Here is a 15,737-nt window from a genome sequence, read left to right as displayed (position 1 = left end):
TCCTGCCTTTTGCTTTAAAAAGATATTCGGTACCTACCCATTCTCTTATCAGACAACGAGTCAAATCAAATCTTCCCGGTCTGGTATGAACGGCGCCCTCCGAGGCGAGTAACGTAATTTCAGGTATGCGCAGATCATGCTCAGAGATCTGCGCATCCATTCAGAACGAAAGTTGTGTTTTAACTGAATCCCCAAACCACAGGGCGCTCAATCAATCAATCAATCAATCAATCAATCTTTATTGCACTACACACACTGTCAGAGATCTAGAGTGGTATGGTACAAAACATTTGAAAAACAGGTCACCCTAAATGGGGGTATATATTGCAAGCCGTACATTTATCTAGCTATTGTGACTATTTTGCATATAGGAAAACATATACTATTACTAACTTCTGATACTGGGAAACATTATTGTTGATACTGATTAGGGGTGGACCATTTGATATCCGGGGGGGGGGGCTTGGGAAATTTCGGGGGGGAAAAAATATGCCAAATGATTTTGCTTTTAAAAAATCCGGATATGAGTGGGTGATGGAAAAAAAAGATGGACCACTGCTGCTCGAAAAAAATGTCTTGGCAGGGAAATGATGCACAGGATCGAGTACTGTTCAACCTGCTCATACCTCTCCAACCAGGACACTTGTCAAATCATGAAAAACAGTTTCAAACACATGTCAGGACCAGTCAGTTTCGTTAGCCTGTAGTACATATATATATTTGTTCTTGTCTCTGTTTCTTTCATAAATGGTTTAAATATTACTTCATGTAGGGGTTCAAACATAACTATACATAAAATTATACAAATAATACATGTATTACCTAGCAACCACACTAATTACAAAACATGCCATATGTTTGGCTGTTTCATAATCAGTGCTTCACTTATCTTACACTTTGGGGCAAAAGTGAACTTGAAAGTTTTGTAATGGTAATCTTCATACTATTGGATAGTTTATAAAAAGAACTTAATCTAAATTGTTCTAGTCTCTTCGGTATGAATTTGTCAAAAGGGATGATATACTTCCTATTTCAGACACTACGTGTATCGACACCACAACTCAAATTCAAGTTTCTATATTGTACACTAGGTATGACCTCCTAAAGTGCTTTAACACATAAGTAACTTTACTATACATGCAATATCAATGCCCCTATACCAATGTTACAGGCCCACTTTTATAACATGGAAAACTTATCTAAAAATTTAGATTTACTTTAGCTTTTCGATGCTTGGCAATATATATCTCTGAGGCTATGAATAACCTAAGAATTGCCTAAATAGAAACAAAAAACTGCAGATCTGGCAGGGGGAATCCCTTGGACTCCATCACCCCAGAGGCCACTCATTCGTTTAACCAACAATAAGATTCACCAAAATTGGTAAAAAAAAACTTCTAGGGGAGACCCCCTAGAAGTAGACATGTTCAAGCCTCAAATCAAAGTTCTTCCCTCCATCTCTTACTGTCAAGATGCTATGAAACTTTATTTCAAAAATGTTTCAACCATGTGTAGTTGCTTTTTACAATTGTTAGAGCTGTCTTGTAAAGCTTGCAAATTATTGTCTGAAAGTGTCTGTTAATAGCCTGAAAATTGGCTTTAAGAGTAAAAAACATCCTCCAGCAGGGATTCTAGGGGGAGACCCCCTAGAACCCCCTCCCCCATAAGAGGTAGACATGTTCCAGTTTCAAATCAAAGTTCTTTCCTCCACCTCTTACTGTCAAGATGCTATGGAACTTTATTTCAAACATGTTTCAACCTTATGTAGTTGCTTTTTACATGTTCGAGCTGTCGTGTAATGCTTGCAAATTATTGTCTGAAAGTGTCTGTGAACAGCCTAAACATTGCCTTTAGAAGTAAAAATCCCCCAGGGCTTCATGAGGGAGACCCCTAGAACCCCCCCCCCCTCATTCACACACACTCACACAAGAGATGGACATAACCCATAGAACAGCATCTTTTTACTCTCTGTATTATCATGTGCGAAAACCAAACAGAAAATTGTGGCAACAAATGTAGGTGTTCAACATTGACGTAAAAAAAATCCGGATATCTCAAAAAAGCAAAGGAAAAAAAAGTCGCCAGCATAGGCAAAGGAGAAAAAAATAATTCTCAGGCAAGCAGGTGGGAAAAAAATAATGACTCTCCACCAATCTCCCCCCCCCCCCAGGATATCGAATGGTCTACCGTACCCCTTATGATTTGTGATTACTCTTGTTAACGTCTGTCAGTTTTTTATTTATTTATTTATTTATTTTTTGTTTGTATGATGCAGGCATCAACAAAAAAAACACAAGTAGGAGAAATGTACACATATAACTATACCAACAGTCTCGAACAGGAGGATAAGCTCTTGAACTTGAGAAAAGATAGTAATCATGAATAGTGGTATATGCCAAAAACATTCAGCAGTTTTAACTACAATTATACCAGACACTATATCAGTCATCATTCTGTCATTCATACAAGGGTTCAATGTGAACACGAAAATATGTCTGCTCCAAACAAAGGCCGCCAAGACAATAGAGCTATTTATTATGTTCAACAGCCTGCAAATTTCCCAAGATGTTTTGCTTTTGAATGAGCAATTGTCACTTCATTTAGCAAGCCATTTTCATACATTCTTGTCCTAAATAATATATTTTAGTTGTGCGAATTATCCTGTGTCTCATAATAGTCTAGTTCACACACGATATGAGTTATGATAGTGTTTTCATGCACTAACAAGGAAGAAAGATATAGAATCTCTTTCTTTTTCCTTGTTACTAATGTTTCTGCGTGTTAGAGTGTTAGTATGGTGTAATAATCTCCCAGAAGATAAGTGATAAAACAATTTAAACTTGTGGTGAACAATTTCCCGACTAGACACCCAAGGTAATGGACCCACCAAATATCATGACAATCAGTTCATCGGTTTTTGACTTTAAGTTGTTTACACACACACACACACACATACACACACACACACACACACACACAGACAGACACACACACACACACACAGACAGACGCCGAGCGATCCCTATAGCACTACTGAACCTCACTTCAGTTGTGCTAAAAATCAAAATTTTTGACCCAAATCACACACCTGTGATGCAATTGTTTTGCATTGAACAATTTCTCAATTAGACACCACAAGTAATGTCCCCACCAAATATCAAGCCAATCAGCTTTTGAGTTTATGTTGTCCACATACACACATACACAGACAGGCAGACAGACAGACACCGCACCATTACCTATAGCACTACTGAACTTCATTAATTCAGTTGTGCTAAAAAGGTGGTGAGATTTGCCATTATTACAACAACTAACTATTGCGAATAAAAACAGATAATGGATTGTTGGATGTGAATATGAATCCAAAAAGAACATTCTCGATTCCTGACCTGACTAGTACCTGTACCTGACATTAGTTTTGTACCGACTGCTTACGTATGTATGTATGTATGTATGTATGTATGTATGTATGTATGTATGTACGTACGTACGTACGTACGTACGTATGGATGGATGTATGGATGCATGTATGTATGTATGTATGTATGTATGTATGTAATACCATCTTTATAAAACAAAAATTTAAATAATAATACGTGATTACCTTAATCTCATACATACATAAATGCACATACACAATACATACATACATACATACATACATACATATACACACATACATATACACACATACATACATACACACATACATACATACATACACACACACACATACATACATACATACATACATACATACATACATAAGGACCTACTTTCGTTTGTACAAAAACATAATAGTATTAATAATGTTTATTTATCATATATATATATATATATATATATATATATATATATATATATATATATACGTTACTACTGCACATACAATGAAATACATCTTGGTTTTGCGAGATACAGATAGGCACGCAGCATAAACATTAAAAAACCCAGACATACAATACATTTACATGGGTAAAAAGTTCAGAGAGGTGAAATCGATGCACTATCTACTATCTATTGCAATATTTATCATTATATGCAGTTAATAATGCTATCAATAGGTAATGTGGTAGTTATGGCACCACCTTTAAACTCAATTTGTTAAATTTCCTACAGTTCCCCCATGTCTTCGTGCATCATCACTACCATGTATAGAACTTTTACATCACGCCTTGCATACAATGGTTTCATTTGTGTGATTTCTTGTGTACTTTCAAATTACCACTGTCAGTAAAACTTTTACCACACAACTTACATATAAATGGTCTTTCATTTGAGTGGCTTCTAATATGTACTTTCAAAGCATTACTGTAAGTAAATGTTTGACCACACTCCTTACATACAAATGGTCTTTCATTTGTGTGACGTCTCATGTGTACTTTCAAATTACTATGCTGAGTACAACTTTTACCACACTTCTTACAAACAAATGGTCTTTCATTTGTGTGGATTCTCATGTGTACTTTCAGATTACTCACATGAGCATAACTTTTACCACACTCCTTACAAACAAATGGTCTTTCATTTGTGTGAATTCTCATGTGTACTTTCAGATCACTACCTTGTATAAAACTTTTACCACACTCCTTACATACAAATGGTCTTTCGTTTGTGTGAATTCTCATGTGTACTTTCAAAGTATTACTGTAAACAAAACTTTTACCACACTCCTTACATGAAAATGGTCTTTCATTGGTGTGAATTATCCTGTGTCCCTTCAGATGACTACTTTGAATAAAACTTTGACCACACTCCTTACAGACAAATGGTCTTTCATTTGTGTGAATTCTCCTGTGTACTTTTAAATTACCTCTATAAACAAAACTTTTACCACACTCGTTACACATAAAGGGTCTTTCATTTGTGTGGATTCTCATGTGTCTTTTCAATTGACTACCTTGAGTAAAAGTTTGACCACACTCCTTACATACAACTGGTGTTTCATTTGTGTGAATTCTCATGTGTACTTTCAAACGACCATTATAAAGAAAACTTTTACCACACTTACATACAAATGGTCTTTTATTTGTGTGGATTGTTATGTGTCTTTTCAGATGATTCTTTTGAGTAAAACTTTGACCACAATCCTTACATACAAATGGTCTTTCATTTGTGTGGATCCTCCTGTGAACTTTCAAAGTATCACTATAAACAAAACTTTTACCACACTCCTTACATAAAAATGGTCTTTCATTTGTGTGAAGTCTCATGTGTCTTTTCACATGACTATTTTGAGTAAAACGTTTACCACACTTCTTACACACAAATGGTCTTTCATTTGTGTGGATTCTCCTGTGAACTTTCAGATTACCTTTATTACAAAACCTTTTACCACAATCAGTACATACAAATAGGCTTTTGTTTGTGTGGTTTTCATTGTCATGACTTGTTGCACTATAGTTCATACAATGTTCTTCAGAGTCTGGCAGAGTCTGTTCACTGCTAACATTATCACTGTTTTCACTTATAACTGAAGTTTGTGGAGAAATCTGGTTCTCATCGGTCACTAACACATCACAGTCACTTCTTGTACTATACTCTATACAATGCTCCTCAGTATCTTCTTCAACCATGACTTCATCCAATGTAACAAGTCCATGATGACAAAGACAATCTATTACCATGAATTTATCTGTTGACACAAAAAAAATGATAGTTATGTGACTCACTGATCATAAATGTAAATGAACATGAATATTATGAATTGTGGAAAGGCAGTGATCATCTGAAGACTGTATGTCACTAACCAATCTCATCCATAAATGATTTATATGAATGCAACAATGTAACAAACAACCATGATTCAGTAAAGCTTATAACTGCCCAATAGTTTTTGAGTAAGTTTTCTGACCAAAAATTACATTTTTCGACCTAAATCACACACCGATAGTAAGATCATTTTGATTTGAACAATTTCCCAACTAGACACCCAAGGTATTACATCCATCAAATATCATGGCAATCCGTACATGCAGGAAATTTAACCTGCTAAACACAGTATGATCATGGAGGTCTTGATATGACTATTTTTCTTTCCCCATAAAATGTGTGACTTCTTATTCTTTGTACAAACTTTTTTGAATGCCTAAGGATTGCTATTGGTGTGGATTTAATTCAGCTGTGCTAAAAACAGGCCTAGGTTGCCAAACAACCTCAAACAGATGTTAATCTTTACACCATTGACATTGACATGTGAAGTAGCCCATAAAAGATTTTTAATGATTTCATTGCATCAATAAAACAAGAATCTTTCATTTCCAGGCTGAAGTCAAAGCATTTAGTAATAACATTTTCACATTTTCAAACATAAAATGCACATTTTTTATAATTTGCATATCATTGACAGGATAATCATGTTGTGAACAATTCTTAATGTCAACGCCCTTAAGAATGTTCCCACCAAATTTCAGACCGATCTGCCCTGTCGCTTTTGAGTTTAACTTTTTTGACCAAAAATTACATTTTTTAAAAACCAAATCACACAGGTAGTGAGATCATTTTGATTTGAACAATTTCCCAAGTGGACACTTAGGGTAATACACCTACCAAATATCATGGCAATTGGTCCAGTGGTTTTTGCCTTTAAGTTGTTTACACACATCCACACAGACAGACAGACAGACAGACAGACAGACACTTTGCCTTGCCTATAGCACTACTGAACCTGATCAGCTCAGTTCTGCTAAAAATTAACTTCTAATGTGAGATACAGTGCTGGGTTTATGATAGTATTTTGATCGTGTTTACCGTCATCTCAGTAAACAGGTTCACAAGATTGAAACTTCATGTTTATCACCATGTTCTTACATTGCATTGATCAAAGTGGTATGACCACTACAATTCATGGTTTACATCATATACAAAACTGTGATCTCACACTTGTGAATATTTGTTTAGGGGAGGAGGGAGGCAGTTTTGTCCTGAACGATTGATGCTTAATTCATTGAGCTTCTGTGACATTGTGCGATCATCCCTAAGTGTTGTCCTGGGAGATTGACTAAATTCAGTGTTGCAGCCAGCCTTTTCAAAGAGTGGGACATAGTGTCCCGAAACTTTCATTTTTCTGGGTCATCATACAATTTTTGGGGGACATTACAAAAAAGCACCAATAGCGTTGTAGCACAACTGTACAGTTTTTCAAAATATTTACCCACATGCTGACCCATGCTAGATATTTGCTGAATGATTATGCAGTTGCCTATCCAACCCTGTTGTTATCTATGCAATATACACGATCATTTGGCTGTTGCTATAGGTGTGGTCATGTTGCTAAACATATTTGCATACAATTTTAGTGTGGGTCATCTATGACCCGTCACTTCCAAAATTGTGGGTCAGGTCCAAAAAATGTGTGTCAAATGACCCAAAAACCCCCTCTGGCTGCAACACTGCTAAATACAGGGTTCACACACTTAAAACAAAACAAAATTCAACAACTTTCCGAGGGTTTTTCATCAGTTTTTGAAGGGTATGGTAAGTATTCAATCACAGTTGCTAGGGCCAGTTGTCTTGAACAGTGTTAGCAGAATAACTCCTCTGTAAACATCCTCATCAAATTTTAGCTCCCAGAGTCCCCATTCACAAAGTAATTTTTGAGACATGAACTTTTCATAAAAGATTCATATTTTTCGACCTAATGCATATTTCTGACCCCAAACTCACATCTCTGATGCCATCTATTTCACATGAAAAATCTCTTCATTCTTTAGTAATGTCCTCACCAAATATCAAGACAATTTGTCTGGCAAGTTTTGACATTAAGTTGTTTACATGTACACACAATATCTACACACACACACACACACACACACACACACACGTAATTTCATAATCCTTTTAGCAATACTGAAGCAGTTCAATTGTGCTAAAAAGCACAGTTCCACTGTGTCTAATTCAAATCCAATACAAGTGGCTTACAAATTTTCTTCAAACAACAAATTTGTTATCGAGTCAATATTATAAAATGGAATTGGTGCTGCTATGTATAAAAACAATGTACCTTTATCAGAGAGAGTATTATTCTCAAGTCGGTAAAGTAATACTTGATATGCTTTATTCAAGTCTCGTTCATATCGTCTGAATACCAACTCTTTCTTGTCCATTTCTGAATCTGGAAGAAAATATATTAGAGGCTGATTAGTAGAAAAACGCAAGGTTGCATATTTCAGTCACTAGGGGCACTGCTTGAAGCACATGCATCCATGGAAGATTTTCATGATGATAATTATTATGTGTATGACAAACAATATTTCCATTTCGATATCATTACATCAGAGCTTTACATGGTATTCACACACAGAATGACGTAATTATGCTTTGAATGTAGATATTGACTGTTTACATAATGTATGTTGTGAACATGCTCTGGTGAACATGCCGGGGTGGGGGTAGTCTGGTGGGTATTAAATGGGTACATATGTACCGTGGTGGACAAAAATTACAACAACAAACTCTACAAAAATTCAAAAAGTAGGGGTCAAAAGTCTATATTTTAGCCAGAAACAGGGGTCAAAAGTCTACATTTAACCATGGGTGTATTACATTCATGATTTAACCAACCACAACGGTTCACACATGCAGCGATGACTTTAGTCATATACTTTTGACATATGTCAAAGCATATAAGTATAACCATGGACTTCCATGGTATAACCCACTGTTATACTTCCATGGTCAAAGCATGCATGTGTCACGTGAAAGTGTATCAAAAGTGTTCAAAACTCACTCTCCTCATCGTGGGTCTATGCTAGCTCTACTCTAGTCACTCAGACGATTGGAGCAGTGCCGCATGTAGTTCATTTTCAAGTGTCTTCTTTCGCGGTGAGTGAACCTGCGCGATCACAGAAACAAGTGTAATTTTACCCCTTTCGTATATAGTTCGTTATGTACGTCAATATTAACGTTATTATCGACATTTTATTGTATTCTGGTGCCTTTCTATGGGCGTCGTCCCCCCCCCCCCCCCCCGTGAACATGCCACGGACTTGTGGTTGTGCATGATAGCATTTCAAGGTGCGTGTTTTGAGTACCTACCCACAGCTTATTTTACTCGGCGTAGTCTAAAAAGTGATTGGAGGGAGCACGGGATCCAGAGTCGCTCACACAGCTGTTGATTGTCCCTGTAAAAAAGCTGTATGTACTGAGACGCCAAGCAAGGGTGTATGTGTTCAAGTCAAATGTCAACGCACATGCGCACTTCAGTTCTCATTTAAATCAGTTGACCAGTGCAGTGAATCTGATTTACCGTGGATTGCCTCCCGTAAGGGCAAAACCATATGTTTTCATTCCTACACACACCATACACATTGTTTGGAATACACAATACTGGGTTATAGCTATTATACACGATGCACTCCTTAATTGGAAAATTAATTATATGAAATTTGATCATAATTGACTAATTATCGAAAATTCATTAATTACTCAATTTCTCATTAACTGTAAAAGCTGAATAGTCAAGCTTTATAGAAAATGTGCTCTTTGATATTTTTTTTTATGTATGTTGTACCCAGATATATGAAATATGAAGCTGCTATTACAAAACATGGTCTAATTATAAAAAAATATTACTGTTTAAAAAATACCGCCAATGGCATTGTAGCACAACTGTATAGTTTTTTTTAAATGTTTATCCATATTCTAGTTCATGCTGACAATAGGTTCATTAATTTGCTGAATCCAGTTGCCTATCCAACCAAGTTGCTGTCTTTGCGATATATGCCTACATTTGGCTGCTGCTATGGGCGTGGTCATGTTGCTAGTTTTATTTGCATACATTTTTTAATGTTTTTGTTCACTTGTGTACGGATTCCTGATATTATCTTTGCAATATACAGGATCATTTAGCAGTTGGTATGGGCGTACGCATGGTCTTGTTGCTAGGCAAATTTCCATACATTTTTTTGAATATGTGTTCAATTGTCTATTAATCCCCATTGTTATCTTCGCAATATATGTGATCATTTGGCTGTTGCTATAAGCGTGGTCTTGTTGCTAGGCATACTTGCATACATTTTTTGAGTGTTCATTTGTCTTTCGATTCCTGTTGTTACCTTTGCAATATACATAATTATTTGACTGTTGCTATGGGCGTGGTCTTGTTGCTAGGCAAATTTACATACATTTTGTAAATGTTTACTCACCTGCCAACCAGAAAATGTTATTGAACCAAAATATACTGCCATTTGGTTGTTGCTAAGGGCATCGTCATGGTTGCAAGAGCCAATTTTGTCAAAATGTTTTGATGAAAATCTGCAGAATAACACTTTCAGAAACATCTCACCAAGTTTCAGACTCACTTTTTGAGATATAAATTTTTGACCAAAAATGAACGTTTCTACACCTAATTTGCATATCACTCATGGAATCATTGTATGCTTAATATATCTTCATCCATACATCCCTAGATGCATTCCCATCGAATTTCTGCCCAATCTGCTCAGTGGTTTTGGAATTACAGATTTTTGACCAAAAAGACACATTTTAGCCCTAATTTGCATATCACGGATGGGACCACCATATCATAAACAATTCTTAGTAAAAACACCCTGAAGAATATTTCACCCAAATTTCAGTGTTTTGACCAAAAATCACACTTTTTGACCCAAATCCCAAACCGGTGGTAAGATCATTTTGATTTGAACAATTTCCCAACTAGACATCCAAGGTAATGGACCAACCAAATATCATGGCAATCGGTGCATCAGTTTTTTACTTTAAGTTGTTTACACACACACACACACACACACACACACACACACACACACACACAGACAGACAGACAGACAGACAGACAGACAGACAGACAGACAGACACACACCGGGCGATCCCTATAGCCCTACTGAACCTCACTTCAGTTGTGCTATCTATCGCAAAACATGCAATTTGTTATCATCAATGAATACACCAAATTAGATAAAATCCGAAGCTTTTATTCTTCAGATACACCTTAACTGCCGAAAGTCATTAATGTATGCATATATTACTCCTTAAAAGTAAAAGAATGTAGACAAGCTTAACATGCATAAGGAGATGTGGTAGTTACGGCATCACATTTAAACTCAATTCCCCCATGTTTATGTGCGTCATCGCTATCATGTATACAACTTTTACCACACTTCTTACATACAAATGGTCTTTCATTTGTGTGATTTCTCGTGTACTTTCAGATCACTATTTTGAATAAAACTTTGACCACACTCCTTACACACAAATGGTCTTTCATTTGTGTGAATTCTCATATGTACTTTCAAAGCACCACTATAAACAAAACTTTTACCACACTCCTTACATACAAATGGTCTTTCATTTGTGTGGATTCTCAAGTGTGCTTTTAAAACACCACTTTGAGTAAAACTTTTACCACACTCCTTACATGCAAAGGGTCTTTCATTTGTGTGGATGCTCATGTGTACTTTCAAAGCACCACTATAAACAAAACTTTTACCACACTCATTACATACAAATGGTCTTTCATTTCTGTGGATTCTCATGTGTACTTTTAAAACACCACTTTGAGTAAAACTTTTACCACACTCCTTACATGCAAAGGGTCTTTCATTTGTGTGGATGCTCATGTGTACTTTCAAAGCACCACTATAAACAAAACTTTTACCACACTCATTACATACAAATGGTCTTTCATTTCTGTGGATTCTCATGTGTACTTTCAAAGCACCACTTTGAGTAAAACGTTTACCACACACCTTACATACAAATGGTCTTTCATTTGTGTGGATTCTCATGTGTGCTTTTAAAACACCACTTTGAGTAAAACTTTTACCACACTCCTTACATGCAAAGGGTCTTTCATTTGTGTGGATGCTCATGTGTACTTTCAAAGCACCACTATAAACAAAACTTTTACCACACTCCTTACATACAAATGGTCTTTCATTTGTGTGGCTTCTCATGTGTACTTTCAAAGCACCATTTTGAATAAAACTTTGACCACACTCCTTACATACAATTAGTCTATCTTGTGTATGGATTCCCATGTGTACCTTCAGATTATTTTTACTACAAAACCTTTTACCACAATCGATACAAACAAATTGGTTTTCATTGCCATTACTTATAGCACTATAGTTTATACAATGTTCCTCAGAGTCTGGCAGAGTCTGCTCATTGCTAACATTATCACTGTTTTCACTTATAACTGAAGTTTGTGGAGAAATCTGGTTCACATCGGTCACTAACACATCACAGTCACTTCTTGTACTATACTCTATGCAATGCTCCTCAGAGTTTTCTTCAACCATGACTTCATCCAGTGTAACAAGTCCATGATGACAAAGACAATCTATTACCATGAATTTATCTGTTGACACAGAAAATAAAGGCGTTAGTCATGTGACTCACTGATCACAATTGTAAATTAACATGCATATTATGAATTGTGAAAAGGCAGTGATCATCTTAAGTGACTTTATGTCACTAACCAATCTCATCCATAAATATGATTTAATACAAATTAAGGTCGCTGAATTTGAATAAATTTTGTATTGATCTGAAGTAAAGATCCACATGTAAACCATTACACTTCTTGGCAAATAGCACCAATGGCATTGTAACACAATTGTACATCAGTTGCTGATTAATCCTTGTTAATGTTATCTTTGCAATATATACTATTATACCATTCAATAGCCAAGTTGCACAAAAAATATGGCATATATACTAAAGTTATTCTACATCTATGTCACGACAATGCCTGTCTATGTCACTGATTATGCAAATGTTTGAAATGTTAGTCAAAATGTTGACAATTGTCATTACTTTCCCCAATTTTTCTTTGCTATTACTGGCGCTGGTATAATTATGTTATTCTCCAAACATTTTCTCATTCGACCGGAAAATACTTGTGACCTAATTGTTGTCACTACTTGTCAAGCGACAAAGGCCCCATAGGTCAATCATATTTTCCTTTAGCTGAGCAAAGACAAATATTGGGGAATAACATCTAATTATTTGGCTGTTGCTGTGTGAATGGCCTTGCTGATAAGCACATAATACACATCCATATTTTACTGTTGCGTAGGGAGTTGTTTTGCTGCTAAGTATATTAGCATACATTTTTTGAATGTGTCTTCAATTGTTAACCCAACTATATTGCTATTTTTACAAAACTTATTTGATTGTAAATGTTGCTATGAATGTATTTACAGTTGCTAGGGCCAGTTGTCTTGACCAGTGTCAGTAGAATAACTCCCCATTCACAAAGTAGACTTTGAGATAAAAAAATTTCAAAAAAGATTCATATTTTTCGATCTAATGCATATTTCTGACCCCAAACTCACATCTCTGATGCAATCTATTTCACATGGTAAATTTTGACATTAAGTTGTTTACATGCACACAATATAAGAATTAGAATTAGAATTCAAATCCAATATCTACACACACACACACACACAATTTCGCCATCCCTTTAGCAATACTGAAGCAGTTCAGTTGTGCTAAAAAGAACAGTTTCACAATGTTAATTCAAATCCGATACAACTTGCTTACTAACTTCTGCAAACAAAAAACTTGTTATCAAGTCAATATTTTACAATGGAATGAGTGGTGTTAAGTATTAATATATAACATACCTTTATCAGAAAGAGTATTATTCTCAAGTCGGTAAAGTAACACTTGATATGCTTCATTCAAGTCCCGTTCATATAGGCTGAATACTAACTCTTCATGGTCCATTTCTGAACCGGGCTAATTAGTAGAAAGACAAAAGATTGCACATTTCAGTCACTGGGGGCGCTGTTTGAAGAACAACATGCAACCATGGAAGATTTTCAGGACGATATCAGTATCACATATGTATCACAAACACGATTTCCGTGAGGATATTTTTACTTATCGGGTGGGTTTTGAACATAGGGACCTGTTTCCCGAGTATGTATCAGAATATGTTTCTATCTGAATACAATAAAACATCGTATCGGCCGGTGTCGAACCTCGCGGGCCATCCTGAGCTACACTTTCACGACCACAGAAACGTGTTATTTTACCTCTTTCATATATAATCGCCTAAACACGTCATCAATATTATCGATATTTATTGTATTCTGATAGAAACATATATTCTGATACATATACATATCTCAGAAAACAAGTGCCTTTAACAGTTAGGTACCCTATAGGTACTTAACTGTCGCATAGAGTAATTTGACAGTGAAATATACGGACACGAAAAGTTAAGATGGGCTCTTGTTACCCGTCCTACTTACAGTTTATCTTACTTGGTGTAGTCTAAAGAGTGATTGGAGATGGCACAGGATCCGTTAGAGAGTCGCTCACACAGCTGCTGGTTGTCTCTGCACTGCATCCACCGCGCGAGACGCCAAGCAAGATCTCTTACCAACGAGTCAATTTTCAAGTCGTGTCAACGCGCGTGCGCACTTCACTTCTTTAAATTAGTTGACGAGTGCAGTGTCCCACATTATAAACTAATAACAAATTTTTAATAAATGAATAAAAACACTAATCGCCTCCCGTAATGGCAAAACGTTCCTACACACATTGTTGGAATACACAATGCCGGGCTATCGCTATTTTACATGATGCACTCATTAATTGGAAATTAATCATATGAAACTATATGAAATTATCATTAAAAGTAAAAGTAAAAGTTAAGATTTAAATTACATGTGAACTTCACTATTTGTTACGTATATTGGACCAAAATATATATTAAATTTGAAGCTGCCATTACAAAACATAGTCTAATTATCAGCAAATCTTTAATTATGCGTATTACTATCATAAAATATAACAAAACGTGCACTTAATTATAATCAATGAATACACCAAATATATATAGAATCTGAAGCTTGCATTCTTCAGATAAATCTTAACTGCCGGAAATCATTAATTTGTGCATATTACTAAAGTGAAAGTCACGTGGCGCAGCTGTGGACAAAATAATGAAGCTTTTATACCCAATACTGTCCTGTCATTAACAGTAAATGGCCGACGACTTGTTATACTTCGAATTCGATGAGTATTTAGGTTTTTCAACACAAAGTCAACCTTGTTATCTACAGCTCTGTTACATAACCTCTTACCCATAATCATGTTAATTTACAAAATTCGCCATAGAAATCACGTCCCGCATATCTCGGCCAAATAATCTGATGTTTCCCCCTAAAATTGTGTTTTATTTATAAATTCATTTGGAATGAACAGAATGTTTATGAGTATTGCAGACGGAGGTCTTAACATGGTTTGTCTGTCAACTTTTCAAAAATCGCTGAAACATTCTTGGATTTACCGGCTTTTTAATTCGAAGAATAGAAGTCAGTGAAAGTTTCTGCTCACTTCTGTTCTTGGGTTGGATTGTTGTGTTTTAAGATTCTTAGGAAGTCAACAAATCAAAACTTTAATTTATCACAAACTTGGTGGTAACTTTTTTTTGAAAATTCTGTTGACTTTGTTCACCAAGTTCTTTGGTTAAATCCGTTTATTAAAGTAAACCAGGATGTTATTTACTTCAGTTCCTGGTTACCCAGGGGTGTTAATCTTATTAGAGATTTACTAGATGAAAATGGAAATTTTCTCTCTTAATTTAACTTCTGTGGAAAATATCACATTGAGACTGATTTTATAACGTTCTATGGTGTATTGAAAGCAATTCCGAACAGACGGAATAGAGAAATTCTCCCATTTTCAAATCAGAATAAATATTTCAACATAACGTGAATGAAAGTGTACGCCCTCTATCTCGAAAAGGAAGTAT

General features: G+C 35.7%; 1 protein-coding gene across 1 annotated transcript; it reads right to left on the bottom strand.

The window, feature by feature from the left end:
* Nucleotides 1-4,190: 4,190 nt before the first annotated feature.
* On the bottom strand, nucleotides 4,191-14,363 carry LOC144436493 (uncharacterized). The gene is made up of 4 exons (XM_078125299.1): nucleotides 14,230-14,363; nucleotides 13,597-13,711; nucleotides 11,178-12,323; nucleotides 4,191-5,314 (listed from the first exon to the last, which is right to left on the bottom strand). Exons 2-4 carry the CDS (start codon nucleotides 13,697-13,699, stop codon nucleotides 4,191-4,193), a joined length of 2,373 nt encoding a protein of 790 aa, XP_077981425.1. The 5' UTR covers nucleotides 13,700-13,711; nucleotides 14,230-14,363.
* Between the last annotated feature and the right edge of the window lie 1,374 nt (nucleotides 14,364-15,737).

This window comes from Glandiceps talaboti, chromosome 6 (genome assembly GCF_964340395.1).
Source record: "Glandiceps talaboti chromosome 6, keGlaTala1.1, whole genome shotgun sequence".
In the NCBI taxonomy this organism is placed as follows: Eukaryota; Metazoa; Hemichordata; class Enteropneusta; family Spengelidae; genus Glandiceps; species Glandiceps talaboti.
Note: the sequence above shows the minus strand (reverse complement) of the source record. Positions and strands in the feature narration are given on the sequence as shown.

Excerpts from the sequence above, each read along its gene's own strand:
- LOC144436493 (XM_078125299.1), bottom strand. The coding sequence starts at position 13,699 with ATGGACCATGAAGAGTTAGTATTCAGCCTATATGAACGGGACTTGAAT. Across the intron at positions 12,324-13,596 it reads TAATACTCTTTCTGATAAAG|ATAAATTCATGGTAATAGAT; the intron begins GTATGTTATATA and ends CTGTGTCAACAG. Across the intron at positions 5,315-11,177 it reads TCAAAGTTTTATTCAAAATA|GTAATCTGAAAGTTCACAGG; the intron begins GTGATCTGAAAG and ends TTTGTAATAAAG.